The following is a 24,205-nucleotide window of genomic DNA, read 5'->3' as shown; positions in this document are numbered from 1 at the left end:
CCTGGGTCGTCAGGATCAGTTGGAGGTTTAGGGCAGTTGGTCCCTCAAGGTTTCTCCAAAAATAAGAGAGGAAGAAAATCGGATTTATCTAAGGCCAAATTAAAAGCAAAATTGGATGTAGCTGATGGAAAACAACACTCAATTCCTGGGGTTCTTAGAGCGGTGCAGACCCCTGAATCCGTTATCAAATGATTCTGTCTTCTTGGAATTGTAGGGGTTTGGCCAGTAAACCTAAAAAATTGGCCCTTAGAGATTGGATCCAAAACTCTAAATCTGAAATTCTTTTTCTCCAAGAGACTCTTGGAAAAGGAACTGAAGTGGAAACAATGCTAAGTGCTCTCCTGCCAGGGTGGAAATTCTCAGCAATGGATTCATCGGTCCATTCTGGAGGTCTTGCAATTGGGTATAAAGAAGGGAGAATAAAGGTAATAAATCAATGGGGGACGAAGCATGTAATGGGCTTGGAGATTATTTCCCCCGACCTCGCTCTTCCCATTTCAATTGTAAATATTTATGGCCCCTGTCAAGGAAGGGAGATATTCTGGAATGACCTGATGGCCAAATCCTTGATGAAGTCTTCTCTGTTGATTGTGGGAGGCGACCTAAATTTCTCAGTAGGGAGAGCAGAGGCTTGGGGTCCATCGGCCAGGGAAGACCCCTTGTCGGATTTTTTCCTCAATCTCCTCTCGGACAACAATCTCATTGACCCCTCCCCGATCAAACTCAAGCCAACCTGGAGGAACAGAAGAGCAGGGGAGGCTCGAGTAGCTAAAAGATTGGATCGTTTTCTTTTATCTGAAGATTTAATTTCAAAGGTCCCTATTCTCAGACAGTGGGTTGATGAGATAGGTAACTCTGATCATTTCCCTATTTTTTTGGATCTCTCCTTCCCTCCCCCAAAGCCTCCTGCCCCCTTTAAATTCAATTCCTCTTGGTTACAAGATCCTTCCTTCAATAAGCTCTTCAAGGAAACTTGGATTCATCCGGATAGAAGCGCAAGAGAGGACAAAAGTTTCCTGTTTATGGAAAATCTTAAGAGATTGAAGAAAGCAACTATCTCCTGGGCAAAGGACAGGAAGGTTAAACAGAATGAAGAGCTGATCAGGATCAGGGAGGAACTGAAGAAATTGGAGAGTACTGAGGAGGATGGATATATTTCGCAGGCTTCTAAGGATAGAATCCTCCATCTGGAAAAACTTCAGAACCAAATCCTCTTGGACAAGGAAGAGGAATGGAGGCTCAAGAGCAGGGCAATATGGCTAAAAGTGGGTGATGAAAACACCAGTTTTTTTCATAATTATGCCAAAGGAAGAAAATCAGCAAACACCATCTGGAGTCTTAAAGACGAAGAAGGAAGGGAGGTCGGTACTTTTTCAGGCCTCTCTGGTTTAGGATAGAGACATTTCCAGAGATTATTCTCAGATTTGGGAGAGGCCACCATAGCAGAGGTTATTAGAACTGCGCAATGCTTTCCAAGATTTGTCGAAGAGGGAGAAGCAGAAGAATTATCAAACCCCGTATCCAAGGACGAGGTTGAAGCTGCTATGAAAATTATGGCCAAGGATAAAAGCCTTGGGCCTGACGGGTGGACTATTGAAATCTTCCTCTTTTTCTTCGATTTAATTGGTTCTGAAATCACTGATGTAGTAGAAGAATCAAGACAGAAAGGAGAAGTCTACAGCCCTTTCAATTCAACTTTTCTATCTCTCATTCCAAAGAAGGACGATCCGGAGAATTTTGAAGACTTCAGGCCGATCTCCTTATGCAACTGTATATATAAGATTATTGCAAAGGTGATAGCTATTAGAATAGTTCCTATTCTGTCAAGAAACATCTCAATGGAACAATTTGGGTTTTTAAATGGAAGACAAATCCACGAAGCCATTGGAGTAGCACAGGAGGTATTACATAGTGTCAGACAAAAGAAAAATAAGGGTGTGGTTCTTAAAATAGATCTCTCCAAAGCCTATGATCGAATCAATTGGATTTATCTCCGGTTGCTTCTAACACATCTGGGCTTCAATTATTCTTTCATGAGTTGGATTATGGGTTGCATCTCCAATGTCAGTTATGCAGTTCTTATCAATGGAGCAGCTTCACCTTTTTTCAGAGGTCAAAGAGGCTTAAGGCAAGGTTTCCCTTTATCTCCCCTTCTGTTTCTTCTAGTGGCAGAAGGGTTAAGAAAGTTGATTCATAAATCTAGAAGAGAGGAGAAGGTAAAAGGTATTGAGGTAGAAATAAATCTTTTCATCACTCATCTCCTTTTCGTTGATGACATTTTGATTTTCTCAAATGGATCGTATAATGAACTTAAGGAACTAAAATGCATATTAGATCTTTTTCTGAAAGCTACTGGCATGCAGATAAATTCCAGGAAGTCTCAGGTTTCTGTGGCAGATATTGACAGAAGGGAAAGAACAACGTTGCTTAATCTATTTCCTTTCCAATATCAACCTCTGGATTCCCCCCTCAAATATTTGGGGTTTTCGTTAAAACCGGCAGCATACAATAAAGAGGATTGGAACTGGCTCATAGCCAAGTTAGAAGCCAGAATTTCTCATTGGAGTTTCAAATGGCTTTCCAAAGCTCGTAGACTGACCCTCATCAAATCTGTACTGTTAGCCATTCCAGTATACTGGGCAGCCTTAACCTGGGTTCCTAAAGGAGTGTTGGAGAAAATCAGAAGGATATGCTGTAGATTCTTGTGGGCAGGCTCAAAAGAAAGTTCAGTTCTTCCCTGGGTGGCATGGGATAAGTTGGCTAGGCCAAAAGAATGGGGAGGTTGGGGGTTAAAAAGGCTCCCTGAGTTTAGTCTCTCTCTGGCAGCTAAATCAGGATGGAGATTAATCTCGTTGGAGAACTTATGGACAAGGGTGGTCAAAAGAAAATACATAGACCCAGTCTCTTTGGAAGATTGGATAAGGAGCCAGGAAAAGATAAAGAAGAATGTCTCAGTCATTTGGAAAGCCACGGTGGAGGCATTCTCAGTGATTGAACAAGGGCTGGCGTGGAAGATAGGAGATGGAAGACAAATAAGGATTGGCAGGGATCCCTGGGTAGGTTGTAATGAAGCCTTTGCCTTATCCCCAGGCTTACTCCGACATTTAGGAAGTAAGGGCATTTTAACTCTAAATCAGGTGGAGAAAATAGGTCATTCTACTATATGGGGACAGGCTTGGAAAAATGATGAAGAGCTAGGAATAAACATCAGGTGGAAGAACGAATGGTGCTCTTTCATTCAAGAACTCCATCGCTCCAATGTCAGGCTTAAAAATGAACCAGACTTGCTGATCTGGGCTCAGGGGGAAACAGGTGAATACTCCCCAAAAGATGGATATAATTTCTTAATGCAAAAGAAAGGTTGGGGAAACCCAGAATGGTGGTCAAAACACATTTGGAAGTTAAAATGCCCAGCAAAGGCCAGGATCTTCTTTTGGTGTATGCTAAAAAGGAAAGTTCCAACTTGGGACATTTTGCGAGCCAGATACTTGGTTGGGCCAGGGAGGTGCCCCTTGTGTAAGATAGAAGAGGAATCAATAAGTCATCTCTTTATATCCTGTGCAGAATCAAAAAAGATCTGGGGGGAGTTAATCAGATTGCTCAACATTAAGGCGCAGTGGGGGATTGAACCCTTGGAAGAAGCTTGGAGTAGATGGTGGCAGAACTACCCGGAGGGGAACATGAGAAACCTCCCTCTTATCTTCTTTTGGGGGGTGTGGATAGCGAGGAATAAAAGTCTGTTTCAAGACAAAGACACTCCAACATCTGTCACAGCTATTAACTGTGCAGCCATTTACTCTGCCATCCCTATCCCTGAAGCAAAAAATCCCCACTCACATCACAAGCCTGTTATTATCCAGGAGGGCATGCCCTGGGCTTTTTTCGATGGAGCATCTCAAAATAACAAGGCCGGTGCAGGATTGTGCATTCATCTGAATCCTCATCACTCTCTAAAAGCATCTGTAGGTCTAGGTTCTGGCACCAACAACTTTGCTGAGCTGTCCGCCTTCCGCCTTCTTCTTTGCTGGCTTCTTCAAAGAAACATCTTCACAATTCAAATTTTCGGAGACTCTTTGAATGTCATAAACTGGGTTAATGGGAGTTCTATATGTCAAAATCAAATTCTGAAGATCATTTTAGAAGAAATATTGCATTTAAAGTCATCATTCAACAGTTTTATCATCTGCCATGTCTACAGGGATAAAAACGAGGAAGCAGACCAGCTTTCTAAGACTGGTTTATAGCAAGCTCTGGGAAGCTGGTCAATAGTTGAATTAAGACAGGGGCAGTCCTTTACCTCTATTCGGCCTCCTTTTTCTCCTCCACAGTGAACGCGGCCCTATATTTCTTTTTGTTCTGGTTCATGGGTACCACTGTTTATACTTCCAGCATCTTTTTCTGTTATATTTCGAGCATTGCAATCAGAAAACTCTCTCTTTACTTTTCATAACAACATGATTTTGTGAACTTACAGCCATGTAAGGGGTTGTTTTCCTTCTCTGAAGGAGACCCTAGAATATTTTTGTTAACTGTTCTAAGCCTCCTGAAGGGAGGAAGAGATGATAGTTATTATCAGACTTCTATTACAGCAGTATAGGATATATTTCAAACTTCTCAATCAGTCAAGAAAGACTGAGATTTTATGTGTTTTTAAAGAATGACAAATCAGCAAGCATCTGAATCATCAGAAATGCTAAAAGCATATGCAATGTAACTTTTTATTTTTCTTAATAAAAAGTTCGCTTTTTTCTTCGGAAAAAATTTATATTATTGTTATAATAATATTATAATAATAATATATAATTATTATAATAATAATAAAATAATATAATAGTAATTATTATTATTATTATAATACAATATAATTGTTATTATTATTTTTATAATTTTATATTATTGTTATAATAATATAATAATAATTATATAATTTTATTTCTTGAATAATATAATGATAATCTAATTAATTAATATTAATAATATTATTATGAATTTATATTATTATTATAATATTAATATAATATTCATATAATAATATATGATGATGATAATGATGATGATGGTTAACATCTGCTAAGACCAAACTTTGGTCTATCGGATCTACAAAGCAAATTATTTATTTTGATTTAATATTTTATTCCTATGCTCAAAAGCTTGCAGATAAGCCTCTCGAGCTCACTATAATTTTGACATTGTAAAAGGTTAGGAAGGTCAGTATTGTGACAAAGATTATGAAATTGAGATCTAATGTGGTTGTATGTGGGGCACTCTAAGAGGAAGTCATTTTCATCCTAGATGTTCCTATTCTCACATAGATGGCAAATCATTTCCATCCATGGTGTTTTAGGAATTGTTCCTATTCTCACATAGATGGCAGATCCTTTCCATCCATGTTGTTTTAGGAACTGCCCAACGACTTGTTTTACTATGGTGCTCATGAGAATTTGTTCTAATCTTTGCTATATTGATTTTCTTCTTTGAGCTAGTTAAAATAGAGAGATACTTTTGATCCTCTAGGGTGGAGTTGATGACGTTCTTATGATAACTTAATTTTCTTTTAGCCACTAAATCTTTCTCACACCACAATTTTTCTTTGAACTTAGAAGTAACAATATCTTTAATGTTTTTAATGTTTTGCAATGCATCATTCTCGTTGATCTCCCAATATTTTAACCAAACCCTCATGTCTTTATACCACCCCCGCTTAAGCCTTAGGTGGTTTTGGTTGGAATTTAAATCTAGCTTAGAAAGTCTATGATCGCCTATGTTATTGAGTTTGTGCTTGTACAACAGAAGCCTAATAATAGCTAGACTCTTGATAGGGGAAAGACCTATTTATATATATTATTTATATATAATAATATATACTAATAATATGGTTGTTAGTATTTATATATATACTCACCTATATGGATTCATTATTTAACAACATCAAATCCTACCATGAAAGGGATATGACGGACAACGCATCAGAATTCAAGAAATTAAGATTATCAAGAGCTAAAACCTAAATCTAGCTCGTGGATACATCATTAAGATTTGGAGAATATCTATTGATGCATCCCCTGATGATGGACTCACTTGGTAGACTGAAATGATGGGTTCACAAAAGCTCTATAACAGGTCATTCCTTCTCTATCAAAATTATCCTCACTTGTATGGATTCATTGTTTAACAACATGAAATCCTACCATGGAAAGGATATGATGGACAGTGCATCAAAATTTGAGAAATTAAGCCTATCCAGGGCTAAAACCTAAATCTAGCTCTTGGATACATCATTAAGGTTTGGAGAATATCTATTGACGCATCCCCTGATGATGGACTCACTTGGTAGTCCGAAACGTTGGGTTCACAAAAACTCTATAACAGGTCATTCCTCCTCTATCAAAACTATCATGACATGTATGGATTCATTATTTAACAATATCAAATCCTACCATGGAAGGGATATGATGGACAACACATCAGAATTCGAGAAATTAAGATTATCCAGAGCTAAAACCTAAATCTAGCTCTTGGATACATCACTAAGATCTGGAGAATATCTATTCATGCATCCCCTGATCATGGAATCACTTGGTAGTCCGAAATTTTGGGTTCACAAAAACTCTATTACAGGTCATTCCTCCTCTATTAAAACTATCCTCACCTTTATGGATTCATTATTTAACAACATCAAATCCTACCATGGAAGGGATATGATGGATAGTGCATTAGAATTTGAGAAATTAGGATTATCGAGAGATAAAACGTAAATCTAGCTCCTGGATACATCATTAAGATCTGGAGAATATCTATTGATGCATCCTGTGATGATGGACTCACCTGGTAGGCTGAAACGTTGGGTTCACAAAACCTCTATAATAGGTCATTCCTCCTCTATCAAAACTATCCTCACCTGTATGGATTCATTACTTAACAACATCAAATCCTACCATGGAAGGGATATGATGGACAGTGCATCAGAATTCGAGAAATTAAGATTATCCAGAGTTAGAACCTAAATTTAGCTCATGGATATATCATTAAGATCTAGAGAATATCTATTGATGCATCCCCTGATGATGGACTCACTTGGTAGTCCAAAACGTTGGGTTCACAAAAACTATATAACAGGTCATTCCTCCTCTATCAAAAATATTTACATAGTTATTAATAGTGAGTTGGCCTATGGGGTATATCAACCATATTAGAAAATGTGGTTGATATATATGCTTGATATATACCTATCCGCATATATCAACCATATTTACCTTGACAAATATAGTTGTGCTAGTTGATATACTCTCAAAATGATGAAAATTTTAGAGGAGAGGTGACTGAAATTAGCATAGTGAGAAGTGTTTGGAGCTCCAGAATTTGGACACTTTGTGTAGCAATTTTTAGCTGGTAGTCCTTAGAGTGTAAGGGAATGGGATCTTCAGTGGTGTTCGACTATAGCCAACTTCGTGTTTTGGTGGTGTCCTACCCAGCGAAGGGCTATATAAATCCAATGCTGCAGTTTTCCAAGAGGCTTGCCTCAAAAAATCTAGAGTTCACCTTTGTGACAACCGAGGCAAGCCTTAAGAGCATGTTACAGGCACAAAGCGCACTATCGGGAGCCTCAGAGAAACGTGAGGAAGTTCGGTTTGAGACAATCTCAGACGGATTTGCTGCAGATGTCGACCGGAACAACGTAGAGATGGTGACCGATATGTTGTCGAAGATAGGAGAAGTGATGTTAGGAAATCTGGTAGAGAGGCTCAATGCTCGACGCAATCATATTTCTTGCATCGTTTATGACTCTTTTCCTGCTTGGGTTCCCAAGGATTCAAAAAAGTTTAGGGTTCCTTCGCCTTTCTTCTAGACATAGTCACGTGCAGCATATTTTGTTTATCACCATTTTTTCATAAAATTGGGCCGGTTTATACCATCCAAAAAAAGCATTTTTTCTGATTTTTATGGTATTTTTAATTATAAATTTATGGGATTTTTTAATTATGAATTTATTTTCATTATAAATTTTAAAATATTTTGGAATCATAAATTTTAGAAATATTTGGAATCCTAAACTGGCTGCTTATAAAATTCCCTAATATTCTCTTAATAAACAAAGGGGATAAAAACACATATTTCGTTAAATTTGGAAAAATTTTATTACAATGACATCAATAGAATTGCGATTTTTGGTTATTTTGAAATTCTAGATTCATCATTTAATTCCAAATTTAATGAAATATGTGTTTAAAGATGCTTGGCTTTCACTACTAATTCTATCTTAATCTTCTTTATTTTCTTCAGCAGTCGAATGGCACGAAATGCTGAAGACTACTGAGTTGATAGAAATAGAGGGACTTCCATCGCTGAGTCACTCTGATCTGCCATCCTTTCTGCTACGTGCCAATCCCTTTTGGGCTATCTTGTGATTCACGAAATTGAATCAGAAGAAAACAACTCAATAAAATTAGTACCTCTGTTTCGCACTGTCGGTCCTGTCATACCCTCTGCTTTCTTGGAGGACGGAATCCCCAGACACAGACTCAGGTGAAAATTTGTGGAAAACCATATACTGCACGAACTGGCTGAATAGGAAGGAGCCCTGTCACACACCAATACAAAAGTAAATTTTTTTTTTTACCATCATATAAACATGTGAATATATAAACATTCAATAGTTCTTCGCATTGCAATCATATTATAAACATTATCATTGGCAAACAATATAATGAGGAAGACTTTAATATAAAATCGTTCCTATGTTTTAGTTGGTACTATAACCCGCTCATACAAAGTCGATATATGACTTATGATTCTAACATTCGTCCCTGCCCATGATTCATAAACGATTATATCAAGGTTGACTTATATTATATCTCGGGTAATCAATGGTAGGTACGTAAGGGATATGAGTGGCACTTCAGTCTTAAATGTTTTATGGCAATTTCCATTCATACGTGCTGGTTATTTCATCGAGGTTGGCCGAAGCCGCGAGTCCCGTCCGGCTCTGCTGCTCACCCAGCTGGCCTGCTTAGCATCGTCCATTTGGCACGATGAACGGCCGGCCTCCGGCTTGCCATGCGACCTCCGCGTGCTCGGTACTCCATACCGTCTGACAGTCTCGAACTTACCATTTCACCGCTGTTTCCCGGTTCAATCACTGGCGATCGAACGATGGAAAAGAGCCCGCCCAAATCAAGGGCTGCGATTAAGCCATAAGGCGGTGGGTGCTTTAAATGTTTTACTGTGTGGTTACTTCTAAGTTTGTTTTCCTTTTCATTGCTGAGCGCCTCCTGTCACTTACGGCTTCATGGCGCTCAGGCTTATTCAGAGTTTCTCACCTCCAAGCGGCCTGGTGCTCTGCGGGATGTCTTTGCCCTCCAGCTCCGGAACAGGTATCGACATAGCCTTAATTCAGGTTTTCCGCTTTTCTGGTTTCCATACTCATGTTCCTCACAGGTTCTCGAGCTTTATAGTCTTTGGTTATAGTTATGATTCCTCCAGCTTTTGTATACAGTCTTTCCTCAGCATTTTTATGAGTTTTCTAGCTACGATGATATTATTTTTATGAGTTTCTGGTTATGGTGATTTTCTCAGGGGGCAAGTCCGGCTGTTGAACCAGCGGCAAGTCCGGTTGTTGCACCAGCAGCGTTGGAAGACCCTCCCGCTTCCCTGCCAACCCATGACCAGGTAAGAGTTTTTTTTTTTTTTTGTTTATGTATTGGAATCGTGGCTCGTTTGGCGTTTCTGTGGTAACGGCTGAGCCGCTGACCGTTTGAACAGGATGTCGGGGCCTGCTCAAGCTTCGGAATTCTTCCGCCATACACAGGGGTTTCTTCCCATGGGAAATCCCACGTTTCCCCTTCATATTTTGTTGTTTATTAAGTGTCGGGTTTCCCCGCCAGCACTCAGGCGGGAACCTCCATTAAGAGGCGCTGTATGCCCTATATTGTATCACTTGATTCCTCATTATGGACTGTTGTTAGTAAAGGCGGACAAATTCCTCAGATTGAACAATGTTTTGTTTATATGATTCTGTTCTCGGTTTAATCTTGACTTAAGAGTTAACATTGGTTTGTACAGAGACCTTTATTTGGCTCCAGTACTGTGTATTCGTTGAATACTGGGCTTGCTGCCCTCTCTGCAACTTTTACTGTGAATATAAGTCTTGGAATACTTATCTCTGTTCGTTTTTTCCGTATATATATTCGTTTCTACGTTTAAGTCTTTCTGTGTCAATGGTTCTGGCAATTAAGCCCCTGCTGGCTATCAATATTTAAGCACAGCTTCGGCGATTCCTTTAGGAGCCGGGGCATCTGTTAATAGGTGCTATGCATGCATGTCGGCCACGGCCCTTCCTCCATTCCTCGGGGACTAGGGTATTTCTGTCCGACTATTTTGTTTCCTTTCTGCATACTTATATATTTAAATGTTGAAGCTTTACAATGTATAATGGTTTACTACTTCGAATTATTTGCTCTGCTCCGCAAATGGTTGAATGGGTTTTTTTTTATATTGGTAAAAGGTTTGGGTGTTCACTGTTGTTCTCGGTTCGATATATAAACATATCGCTTATGCACAGTGATGGTTCCTTTGCTCTATTTCATCTGGAATTACAGAGGATGGTTACACAGTAATACTTTCCTGTTTTATGTTCTTTCTATAGCTTATGCTACAGAGATTTTGACCGACATGTTTGCACTGTTGATCTGTGATTGAAAGGTCCAGCTCCAAACTCTGCCGGTTGCGCAGAGGCTAGGTTTTTCCTTAAAAGAATGTTTAAATCTTTTCTCATTACCTTTACTTACATATCAAAGACCTTAGAAGAATTTCACAGATTTAAATGAATTCTTAAATGCTTTAGCAAATCGTACCTGAACAGTAGCAAACCTTTTCGTAGCGCTTGTCAACCTCCCGACCGTAGGAAGATCCTCCTCGATCTTCCACCCCCAAGCACTCTTGCAGATCTTCACTGTCTGCAAACCCCCTGGTTATACCAGAGTCACGCTATCTGATCCTAACCAGACGTAGCGGATTCAGGAAGCCTCTCACTTCCAAACACAGGCTATCTGGTCACTACCAGACATAGCACACAACCACACTCTGCCATCTGATCCCTACCAGACTTGGCATTCCCCCTTTTCCTTCTGGGGTCTCAACTGTCTCATGGAGGTAGTTAGGTTTTCTCTTGTTTCAACTACCTCAACAGTTACTAATCACAATTAATCACATACTTAATTAAACAATGATAGCACAATCAATTATCATAGTAATTAATAGTAATAACAACAGAGTTATTATAGTTTACCCAACAGAGTTTTGGTTCACAATTAAATTACTGTCTTACTTAATATTACCGCTTCACTAGGAGCATTACAAGCCCGCAAGGGTTGTGTACGTTTCTTTTGGAAACCTTGCGGTTCTTTCAAAAGAACAAACTCATGAGATAGCTTTTGGGCTGAAGGGCAGTGGATATCCCTTCATATGGGTAATTCGACCATCCAGTTCCAAAGGCGAGATTAACAATGAGGAAAATTTGCCGGAGGGTTTTATAGAAGAAAACTCCACTCAAGGACTCATCATTTCGTGGTGTCCACAACTGGAAGTTCTTTCTCACGTGTCTGTCGGTGCATTTATGATGCACTGTGGATGGAATTCGACTCTGGAAGGACTCAGTTCTAGAGTTCCCATGTTGGCAATGCCTCAATGGAGCGATCAGATGTTGAATGCTCTATACAGTCAAATGTAAATATAAAACAAATCAATAAAGTGGTCAAAATATGAATACTTTCATTTTCCTTGAGTCAAATGTAAATACAAAATCAGATTAATAAAGTGATCAAAGTAGTACATTTTTTAATTTTCTTTTTGATCTAGATATCTAATTTATTGTTTACACTTCTAATCATGATTCATCATGATAACTACTCTCACTTTCCTTTCTAATGTTTAGATTTGGACTATGATTATTGGGCTTGAATTTTAGCATTTTTTATGTTCTTTACTTTGTATTTATATTTTTTATTACTTTCACTCATCTTGATAACTAGTGTCACTTTCCTTCCTAAGGTTTAGATTTGGACTATGATTATTTGGCTTGAATTTTAGCTTTTTTGTGTTTTTTATTTTGTATTTATGTTTTTCATTAATTTTACCCATATGATTTTTTTTTGGTTAATTTACCAAGGTTAAAAAAAGTTTTATCCATAATGATGATTTTTTTATTTTTTTAATGTATCATAATTATTGTGAGATGGTGTTTTGTAAGCATTGTTTTCAATTATCATAAAATTGTAAGATAAAATTATAAAATGAATTATATGAATATATTTTTAACCCTTTGTTTTTATTTTATTTTTTTAATGTAAGTAAGCATTTTATAGTAGCTAAGGTCTTGTAAAAGGGAAAAGTAATATATATCTTATAAAAATTGATCATCGAAGAGAATGATAAAAATTTTTTTTTTTTTTATGTTATTTATTTAAAAATTAAAATTATAAATGAATCAATTTAAAAATTCGAAAATATGGTTTGAAAATTTATTTGGTTTTTATAACGAATTCTAATATTAAACTAAAATCAAAAAAAGAAATTTTCCATAATTCCAATTTTATTAATTTTTAATTCAATTTTTGTATTAAATTTGTCAACCATAATTAAAATAAATATTATGATTTCAGATAATGTTTACATTCCTTAAATTATGGATTCAAGTTTTAATTTTACCCATATGATTTTTTTTGGTTAATTTACCAAGGTTAAAAAAAGTTTTATCCATAATGATGATTTTTGATTTTTTTAATGTATCATAATTATTGTGAGATGGTGTTTTGTAAGCATTGTTTTCAATTATCATAAAATTGTAAGATAAAATTATAAAATGAATTATATGAATATATTTTTAACCCTTTGTTTTTATTATTTTTTTTAATGTAAGTAAGCATTTTATAGTAGCTAAGGTCTTGTAAAAGGGAAAAGTAATATATATCTTATAAAAATTGATCATCGAAGAGAATGATAAAAAAAAAAAAAAATTTATGTTATTTATTTAAAAATTAAAATTATAAATAAATCAAATATGGTTTGAAAATTTATTTGGTTTTTATAACGAATTCTAATATTAAACTAAAATCTAAAAAAGAAATTTTCCATAATTCCAATTTTATTAATTTTTAATTCAATTTTTGTATTAAATTTGTCAACCATAATTAAAATAAATATTATGATTTCAGATAATGTTTACATTCCTTAAATTATGGATTCAAGTTTTAATTTTACCCATATGATTTTTTTTGGTTAATTTACCAAGGTTAAAAAAAGTTTTATCCATAATGATGATTTTTTTATTTTTTTAATGTATCATAATTATTGTGAGATGGTGTTTTGTAAGCATTGTTTTCAATTATCATAAAATTGTAAGATAAAATTATAAAATGAATTATATGAATATATTTTTAACCCTTTGTTTTTATTATTTTTTTTTAATGTAAGTAAGCATTTTATAGTAGCTAAGGTCTTGTAAAAGGGAAAAGTAATATATATCTTATAAAAATTGATCATCGAAGAGAATGATAAAAAATATTTTTTTTTTATGTTATTTATTTAAAAATTAAAATTATAAATGAATCAATTTAAAAATTCGAAAATATGGTTTGAAAATTTATTTGGTTTTTATAACGAATTCTAATATTAAACTAAAATCTAAAAAAGAAATTTTCCATAATTCCAATTTTATTAATTTTTAATTCAATTTTTGTATTAAATTTGTCAACCATAATTAAAATAAATATTATGATTTCACATAATGTTTACATTCCTTAAATTATGGATTCAAGTTTTAATTTTACCCATATGATTTTTTTTGGTTAATTTACCAAGGTTAAAAAAAGTTTTATCCATAATGATGATTTTTTGATTTTTTTAATGTATCATAATTATTGTGAGATGGTGTTTTGTAAGCATTGTTTTCAATTATCATAAAATTGTAAGATAAAATTATAAAATGAATTATATGAATATATTTTTAACCCTTTGTTTTTATTATTTTTTTTTAATGTAAGTAAGCATTTTATAGTAGCTAAGGTCTTGTAAAAGGGAAAAGTAATATATATCTTATAAAAATTGATCATCGAAGAGAATGATAAAAAATATTTTTTTTTATGTTATTTATTTAAAAATTAAAATTATAAATGAATCAATTTAAAAATTCGAAAATATGGTTTGAAAATTTATTTGGTTTTTATAACGAATTCTAATATTAAACTAAAATCTAAAAAAGAAATTTTCCATAATTCCATTTTTATTAATTTTTAATTCAATTTTTGTATTAAATTTGTCAACCATAATTAAAATAAATATTATGATTTCAGATAATGTTTACATTCCTTAAATTATGGATTCAAGTTTTAATTTTACCCATATGATTTTTTTTGGTTAATTTACCAAGGTTAAAAAAAGTTTTATCCATAATGATGATTTTTTGATTTTTTTAATGTATCATAATTACTGTGAGATGGTGTTTTGTAAGCATTGTTTTCAATTATCATAAAATTGTAAGATAAAATTATAAAATGAATTATATGAATATATTTTTAACCCTTTGTTTTTATTATTTTTTTTTAATGTAAGTAAGCATTTTATAGTAGCTAAGGTCTTGTAAAAGGGAAAAGTAATATATATCTTACAAAAATTGATCATCGAAGAGAATGATAAAAAATATTTTTTTTTTATGTTATTTATTTAAAAATTAAAATTATAAATGAATCAATTTAAAAATTCGAAAATATGGTTTGAAAATTTATTTGGTTTTTATAACGAATTCTAATATTAAACTAAAATCTAAAAAAGAAATTTTCCATAATTCCAATTTTATTAATTTTTAATTCAATTTTTGTATTAAATTTGTCAACCATAATTAAAATAAATATTATGATTTCAGATAATGTTTACATTCCTTAAATTATGGATTCAAGTTTTAATTTTTGTATTAATTGGCCTTTATTTTAGTTTGTTAAATGATTAATTCAAGTTATACTCTTATATGTCACATTTTTGTGGGTTTATTAGGCTTGGTACTAAGTGATTAAGTTTTACATTTATCAATATTCTATAATATTTCTTTATCTCCGAATAAAATTTAGCTACTGATTTGGAATGTGTTTAACTCATTGAATAACATAGACTTCCAAAAATAATATTTTTATAAAATTAATATGGGAGAGTATTTGATTACATAATAGACTAGATTTAATATTTTAAGTTTTTCAGGATAAGGTTGGAATCCATTACCACAATATACATACATATTTTAATCTTTTATGAGTTTCAGACGATGACTTGATAAGAGGAAACACAACACACCTACCAATTAAGTCTATACATGTTCTACATTTTAATAGGCATATATAAAAACATAATTACATTATAAAAATATAATTTACACACAATAACTTTTGTTATCAATAATTTTTTATATAAGAGACATGTACTAATTAGCAAACACTTGCATATCACATTTGTTAAAATTTTGAAGTGATGTAAAACAGTGTGGTGAAGAAAACTTGTTCATATATAAAATGTTGTGATTGAAGGAGATTTGATTATTAGTAATTTGCATGCTTTTTGTTTTTATATCATAAAATTCTTGGATTAAGTTTATATTCATAAAATTTAAATTCATTTTAAATTACAATTTTTTCACATTTATTGCAATAAAATAATAATTTGTTTTTAAAATACTCTAAAATATTAATAATTACACATATAAAATATTTTAATTTTATATGATTATTAAATAAATAATTATTTCTGAAAACTTTTAGAAAAATAATTAAATAAAAGATTATTTTTCAACATATGATTAGGCCATTTTATCATAGGCCATTTTATCATATCTTAGTTGATGGATGCTTTTATGTAGATATATTGCAATGAACGCCATGGTTAGGAGCATGGTGGTGATCTTACACTTCCCAAAAAAACAAAGCCATGTTGTGATAGGGTTAAAAAGGTGAACTACTTTTGGGTAGAGGATTGATGTGTGTTCAAAAGCCTCGAAGTCGTAAATTTCTTATCAGGTATAGATTTCTTGATTACCTTGAAAATCATAATGACAACCAATTAAATATAAACCTAAACTTTACATAAATAATTTTAACTAAGTTAGTAATTCGTATATATATTTAACCACTTTTAATATATATATGTCAACAAAATAAAAGCCAACATCACTTTAGGCCTTGTAAGAGCAAATCGACCACTATTTTTCATATCATTAGTACACAAAAGTGTTCGAATGAAGGTCTAAGACACTTGTCAATGTTGTTTTGAACTCTTCTTAGTTAACCTTATAATATTATCCATTTAAAAAAATCTCAATCTACAACAATAAATTAAATAATTTTGTGAATATGTTTTACTTATTTCATTTTTTTAGGTCAGACCTCATTTATGCGAAGACTTCAAGGATTTTTTAATAAAGGATTTATATATTTTGTATTTTTATAGGCTACCCATTTCATCAATATGTATTCCAAAGAAGCCATACTATATGGCGTAATTCTTATACGTAAAGGTTTTAATGGGAACATAACACATCTCAATGACCACTTATTGGTGGAGATGTTTTCAATTTTAATTCCTGTATGATAGAACCAAATTTAATTTTCTTTTAATCATCACTCGTTATGATATAAAATATAGAACCAAATTTAATTTTCTTTTAATCATCACTCGTTATGATATAAAATATAAAGCTAACATGTTAGAAAACATATAAAAATTGACATGGAAAGAAATAAGATAATGATTTTAAAGAGAGTGGTGGTGGAGATGTTTTCACTTTTAATTCCACTATGATAGAGCCAAATTTAATTTTCTTTTAATCATCACCTGTTATGATATACCATATAAAACTAAAATGTTAGAGAACATATAAAAATTGATGAGGAAAGAAATAAGATAATGATTTATAAGAGAATGGCTAGAGAGCTTTTTTTTATTAACATTTATTAACCAAAACAAGATATAAATTTTAATTCAAGGTTTCAGAAACTAAGTCACACCAAGGTGTTGTTCACATGGACCTCACCACAACTTCAAGCTTATCACTTGAACCATTTAAGACAAAATTGCTTCTGACCATCATCGACATACTTGTAGAATATTGGCATACTCAACTTGTTAGGGCTTTCGCAAGAAAAGTAATCAAATAATTGAACAATTGTATGGAAATAAGTCCATATATTGAATATATGGCCCTCCATTGTATTCACCAATTATCTAGGAAGACACACTAGATACTGAATGTATTCAGAAGTTAATCATACAACGTGGCCTCTTAAAGACAAAAAAAAATAACCTGTAAGTTGATGTTTCTGGTGTTAGCTTCATACTCACAAGCAATAAGTCCAAAATAAAAAAATTATGAAATGTGGAAAATATAATACCTACTTTTCTTTGATGTGCTCATCAATTCTATAATGAGTCTATTCCTAATACTTGGGAGTTTGTTGAGGTCTAGTTGGTTGAGAGATTCTCTCCAACTAGTTAGCCTCCTAGATTAGTGTGTGGTTGAGATATTCACTCTACCAAGAGATTTCATGTCCAAGACAGACTAACTATCTCGAGACATAGCTTGATGTATTTATATTGTATCATCATTCTTTGTGAAATACATGCAGGCATAAAATACTTTTCTGCCATGTTTCTGCCTCATGAATTATTTGTTTTCTTTTATTAATTGCCTTCAATTGGTATCAAAGTTGTGTAAGAGCTACACGCTTGTATTGGCTTGAGAACCATGTGAGAAATATTTCTAGGAAGGAGGTTGCATTCAAAACCTTCAATGTGAGCCCACAAATGATTTGTAAGCCTTGAATCCGAGTCACTTCAACTATGGTAAAACACAAAGACAAGCTTCATGTGGTGTGTACATGTGGAGCATCAAGTCGATATAGAAAACATTGCACAGACCAACTCGTGGAATGTGGGACCATAAACAATGGACTTTAATCATAGACCAACTCTAGATTGTTTATCAGTTCATGTGAAGATTGGTAGAGGGTCAAGGAGGAGTGAAGAAACAGTGTAAGTTTCTCGTGTGAAACTCACAACAGTTTGTGCTTGCATAGTGTAACCAATTTTTGAAGGGCAAGAAAAATGATGGTGTTCATCTAGTTGGATCGTTGAAGGAACACGAAAGTTTTAGAGCCATTCTCAACATGGCTCTTGTACATTTGGGCATGTGAAGACCATTTTGCGACATTGAAATATCGTTTTTAAATGGGAAGAGCTGCATATAGAGTTTGTGTAATTTAGATATGTGTTCTTGAAGGAAGAATCATATCATACCTTAGAGATTGCAGTACATGATGTGATTAAAGAGAAGATATCTGAGTCTAAAGATTAAATTCAAGATTCAGGTGGAACTGATGTAGAGGGGAATTAATAATCGGGTAAATTACATCGCCAGTATTTCATACCTAGATCATAATCGAGCTTGTTGATGAGACAATAACTGATGATCAGATTGTTGAGGAGTCATCAAATTATAAAGAAGCAGTTTTGAAGTCATTGTGAGATCTAGCAGGAAGGAGATGCCATCACAGAGTGGTTTCATATGTGATTGTTGTGTCAAGAAGTATTATTAGACATGACAGAGGTCGAAGTGCCTTCATCAATGACCATTTTGTGGATAGATGTGCCTTTTCAAATTAACTGGACCTGAAATGAAAGTTGGTGGGAAAGGCAAGGCTTACATTTCTCCATGTCGAAAATTGCTAGCATGGATTCCTGAGGGTCAAGTACACCAATGGTCGAAATCAAATATTTCCGTTGTGTTGGAAAAGTTTGCAATACTTCAAGGAAAGACACGACTAATGGTGCTTGTGTAAAATATTCTACAATACTATAATTCTGGGCACCATGTGCAAAGGTATTGTGTGTCATGCGGTGAAGTGGCCCTTTAGGGGGGAAAATCACAAGATCAAAAACAAGCCTTTTGATATGAAGATCATTAGGCAAGGGTGGATTTGAACTCAAGGCAACATCTAAAACGTTAGCGACTGGAGTTCCATATGATTTTTCTTGTGTCTGAAGACCAACCGTTTTAAAGGTGTAAATGGTCGATGATCCTTCGCCAGAGGAAGGATATTTTGAACTGTTGTTGCCCCCTTGCAGAGGTTACAGTGAGTTCAAAATAAGATGTTGTTGTTATTGAGTAGGAAAAGGGTTGTGTAGGACCATAGGGGTCCGACTAGTGTCCTTTTAAGCAAGAATATCCATGCATTCTTGGAGACATGGACATTTGTGTGTCATGTGGTCCTCTGCAGAGATTTTACAAGGGAACTTGACAACTTTTTCCTTTCCACTGTCAGATTTGGAAGCAGCTTTTTGTTTGGGATTGGCTTGTGTAGCGGGCTGCTCTTAAGAAGGAGAGATCTTTTTCTTGTTCTTCTTGTTCTTGTCACTGGGATTTTGTGTATACTACACATAGTTGATCGCAGCAGTTGGAAGAGTAGCCGATTGGGTAGAAGTAGTGGTATCGATAGACAACTGGGCAATGTGTCCTCCAAGTTGTTTTATAATAGCCCCGGAGGTAGCATCGAAAAGACCGTCAACGTGCGCACCAGGTTGCTGAGTAGTGGGAACATTGGAAGTTCGGGGAGGCATTGGGGATTATGTCATATAGTGTGCTAGACTGGGAATAAATCAGATCTAAGTGTTGGGCACAACGAATGGATTGGTCTTATGTGGCCGCACCACCTAAGGCAACATCCTTTGAAATTTGGGGAAGCATATATTTGCAGAACCAATATGCTAATAGGTAATCTAGAATGGGGGCCTTCACTAGCCTCTGCCTACGTCTCCATTCATGAATGTGATCAGAGATGTGGGTGGAGGTGTCTTGGCGTAACATAGTAAGAAGTTCTGTTTTGGTTTCGTAGAGGATGGGAAGCTGAAGGTGCTTTAAAAATTCCAGTTCGAAGGCACCAAAGGTATTAGCTGACACGCGTGGTAACTCAATGTACCACTTGGTGGCATTGCTAGGAAGAGTGCAGGGGAAGAGCCAAATCTAGATACTTTCATCCACCATGGAGTTTGATACGCATCATAGATGGTAGGTGGTGACATGTGTACCAATATCATTCCCTTGTTTCCCTTCAAATTTGGGTATGTCAGCGGGTATTTTGTGTGGGATTGGGGGCCAATGCAAGTTATGGTAGATGGTGTCATTAGTGAGTTTATAAAGATCAGGGATATCAAGTGTTTTGAAAAATGGAAAAGTGTTTGGTGCCCCTGAGTGTTACCAGGATGATGAAGAATGACTTGAAGGACCCTAGGGTCCTCCCATCATGTTATTTCCAATAGAATACATAGGATTTATTGGATAACATCATCCTTGTTATGGTGGAATAGTCATATATGGTGGAAGTCCATAAGTGATATTAGGTTGGGGGGAAAATACTGGTAATCCCCAGAATAAAAAGTGCCCCCTTGACTCAATTGAGGTTGAGGAGGGAGTGTCTAGATGGATGATATAGGACCTGGTTGAGGGATTTTTCTAGCCATATAATTTGTCATAAGTACATGACTGACACTAGAAGGATGATATGGGACCTAGTTGACGGATTTTTCTAGCCATATAATTTGTCATAAGTACATGACTGACACTAGAATAGTGTCCACTTGGGGAAGGTAAGTTGATTAATGATGGTGCAAGTTGTCCTATAGGCGGAGGACAAATAGTGATGCCCTTGACCGTTATGTACATGTTGGGAACATTTCCCCCAAGAATATGAGCCTGGGTGTTTGAACTAAGCAAAGGGTTCCAACCAAAAGGATTAATGAAGGTAGTCGTGATAACCGCACTATTAGGAGCGATAGATAAAGGTCCAGGAGTAGACATACAAGGGGAAGAAACCAACATGCACTAGGTTCCACTCATAATAGGTATAACTAGGCTGCTCGAACTTGGCATGGTTTTGATAGTAGGGTAACCAATCAGTTGTGTGTTACTCACTATTGGCAGGGGAAGTGATGGTGGACCAAAGTTGTCAACAAAATACCATGATCCATTTGTCGTGGGGGGGATGTTGGATGCTGGTACTATTGAAGACATGATAGGTACAGGTGCTACCTAAATAAACACTAGACCTAGAGGATCAGCGAGGGGAGGATTGAAATGAGGTACAAATCCTTCGCTGAAAAATTCCTCCAATGTATAGTGTCCTAGGAAGTGTTATGTGATTCAGTGTTAGATACTTGAGACTGATTTCCCAAAGAGGGAGAATCTAGGTCACCAAGGCTTAGCCGATCCTCTAGAGTTAGTGAAGGAAGACCTTGTTGTCAGCTAGATTGATGACAAGGGCCATATGTAGCCATAGTGACTGATATATTTTATAAGAAAATTTTACAGTGATATTTTATTATAGTCTCAGTGATAACAAACGAACACCTAAAACTAAAAAATACTCTAAAAGTAAATCAACAAGCAGTCAGTGGGTATGTCTTTGCCTAATAACCACCATTTACTGGAGATGAAATCGAGTGTCACACTGGCTAAAAAAGAGAGCTGGTCAAATGTACAGTTACGATTGCTCTTAAGCTTTTCTCGAACCTCAAATTAAGGGGCCAAGTGCTCTTGTGAAGATGAGAACCCTCCCAAAAACTGAAGATAGAGTAGGTTCATTTGTTTAGTTGTCGGAGAAGCCTGCCCCAGTCACCTAATGTGGGTAGGGTACCTCAGTCCCCAACTCAGCTTTGATATCCTTGAAGGGATACCCGATACACATAATACCCAATGAAGATGCAATCAAAGGTTGTCTACCTTTTGTCACATTCCAATATTGCCTCGTATATAACTCCTTTTTTTGGGGAGCGGTCGCAGATGGTATGAGTGAAATAGGATTTTACTATCTTTAATGACACTAGTCCCAGTTTTGTGACATTGGGCAGTTTACTCACCTCTGTCGAGCCCAAGATCCTAGCCTACTCTAATATGTGTGTATGCTCAAAAAGAGTTGTTGATTTTTTTTATTACGAGATTGATTTTAAAGGTACTTTATTAATGTCTTCAAAAGGGATGTTGACTTATGGATTTTTATGAGACTCTGACCTAAACCATGCAGAAAATATGTTTTTCAATTTCAATTCGATGAATAAGTTATTTCTACAAGGAGAGAGTTATCAATACATCAATTTAGTACCATGCATCCAATGCAATAACACATACACATTTTGCAGACATGTAATTCTCTTTCACAACTAACCCAATATACATATGTGGAATCAAACCAACTAAAACAAGAATTATTTTTTTAAGAATTTTTTTTCATTTTCTTTTCCTGAAAAACAAATGCACTTAAGCTATTTTCCTAAAAAGAAAAATGATCAGAAAAATAGGCAACCAAATAGAGTGCACAGTTACGGATACCTTAATCGGACTATAAGAAGCTTCCCAACCTAGGAATTCACAGAATAGGTTGATTATCGAGATATTGGCTGGCTAACGCTCCTTAGAAAAAGGTACAGAGCTTTAATGGTGGGACTAGCACTCTGTGCACAAGCCCGGGGGTGTTATAACTCAATGGTTTTCACATCTATGGTATGTTACAAAAGTAGAGGCTGTAAAAATATTCATTCATGGTCTGATCAAAGGCTATGCATAGTAGAGGAGGTTGTGAAGCATCATGAGTGCTCAAAATGGGAACTAAGAAGAACAAAGCAGTCTGGAAAGAAAGAGAGTGTTATGCAACCAGCTCACAAAATAGAAGAAGAGATATATCAACGACTTCAAAATAATCCTCTTCGAGGGGGAAACCTCCTTTACATTACACAAATGAACAATTCTTGGATGAGACAAATGACAAGACCTCCATTCTATATATAGGAGTCTAAGGGGTCACAATATAATCATAGCTAACATAACAATAATATTGTAAGGGAACAAAAACAACAATAGTGTGCTTCTATGGGCCATAATAATAACAATATGGCGATTACAAGGGCACACCAATATAATAAGGGGGTTGCACTAATAAAAATAAGGGTTACACTAGTAGTATCTGGACCTACATTCCCCTCTCCTTCAAAAAGTGTTCTCCTCAATGCTTGAGTGGTTCTGGATGATTATGTAAAAAGTTCTCATCCTCTAATGTGAAACCTTCAACAAGTAAGTTCTTTCACTTGATGAGATACTCGAAATTGATCTATTTTGTAGCTGTCGGGTTCTTGTTTACGTGACTGCTTCAGGTTCCAATATGATTTTGCATTCCTTGTCAAGTTCCAGCAATATTGTTTGAACTGGGAGCTTATCATCTATAACATTCTTTAAGCATGAAACACACAGAACTAGGTGAACCTGGGAAGATGTAAGAAGCTCCAATTTGTGTGCCATAGTACCAATCTTTTGCAACACGTTGTAAGGACCATAGTACTTTGGTGATAATTTGTTACCCTTCTTAGCTTGCTTGAGGGACATTTGTTTTTATGGTTGTAGTCGTAAAAATACCTAGTCGCCTACATCAAAAATTATTTCACTACGATGTTGATATGGCTATTGTTTAATTTGATTCTATGCCAAATTGAGGGTATCCTTTAAGAGTTGAAGAACTTGTTGTTGATGCTTGATGTGATCTTCCATTGCTTTAACCTTATAATTTTCTCTTAAAGATGATGTGATGGATGGTGTATGATATCCATAAAGTGCCATAAATGGGCTCATTTTTGCTGAAGCGTTATACCACCATTAAACTAGAGGTAACCACCTCACCCATTGTGTTTATTTATCAAATACAAGGCAACGCAGATATCTTTCCAAACATTTTTTCACTATCTTCGTTTATCCATCTATCTTGAGAGTTCGAGGAGTGGCAATTCCTGCCAATGCACTACAAGATATGGTTGGACTCATTTCTTCTTTCTCTGGGGTTGGTTCCTGGTTTATATCCTCTTCTTTTGACATTTCTTTATCCTTTTCTTCCTCCTCTTCATAATCTATGTAAAATAATTTCTTCTCAACACACTTACGGCCTTCAGTGTATTTTCTATCACAACTATAACAAAGCCCTTTTTCTCTTCTTTCTTCCAATTGTTGTTGTGTCAACCTTGTAGTTTGTGGAAGGCTGAGAGAAAAGACACTTCCATATTTATAGTTGTGAGTGGTAGGATTCCTTGTTTCCATAATTTTACATTCATTTTTTCTTGCCAACCTGAATGCCTTCTCTAA

General features: G+C 35.0%; 2 protein-coding genes across 2 annotated transcripts; both read left to right on the top strand.

Annotated features, from left to right (window-relative positions):
• The first annotated feature begins 365 nt into the window (after positions 1–365).
• LOC149197699 (uncharacterized) lies at positions 366–1,397 on the top strand. The gene has a single exon (XM_089408774.1). It carries the CDS (start codon positions 366–368, stop codon positions 1,395–1,397), a length of 1,032 nt encoding a protein of 343 aa, XP_089264900.1.
• A 156-nt stretch (positions 1,398–1,553) lies between these two features.
• LOC149197698 (uncharacterized) lies at positions 1,554–4,244 on the top strand. The gene has a single exon (XM_089408773.1). It carries the CDS (start codon positions 1,554–1,556, stop codon positions 4,242–4,244), a length of 2,691 nt encoding a protein of 896 aa, XP_089264899.1.
• Positions 4,245–24,205: the final 19,961 nt, after the last annotated feature.

This window comes from Pinus tabuliformis, chromosome 2_2, assembly GCF_031772625.1.
Source record: "Pinus tabuliformis cultivar Carrire ecotype Pingquan chromosome 2_2, CPIR1, whole genome shotgun sequence".
NCBI classification, from domain to species: Eukaryota; Viridiplantae; Streptophyta; class Pinopsida; order Pinales; family Pinaceae; genus Pinus; species Pinus tabuliformis.
This window is presented reverse-complemented; position numbering and strand designations above follow the sequence as displayed.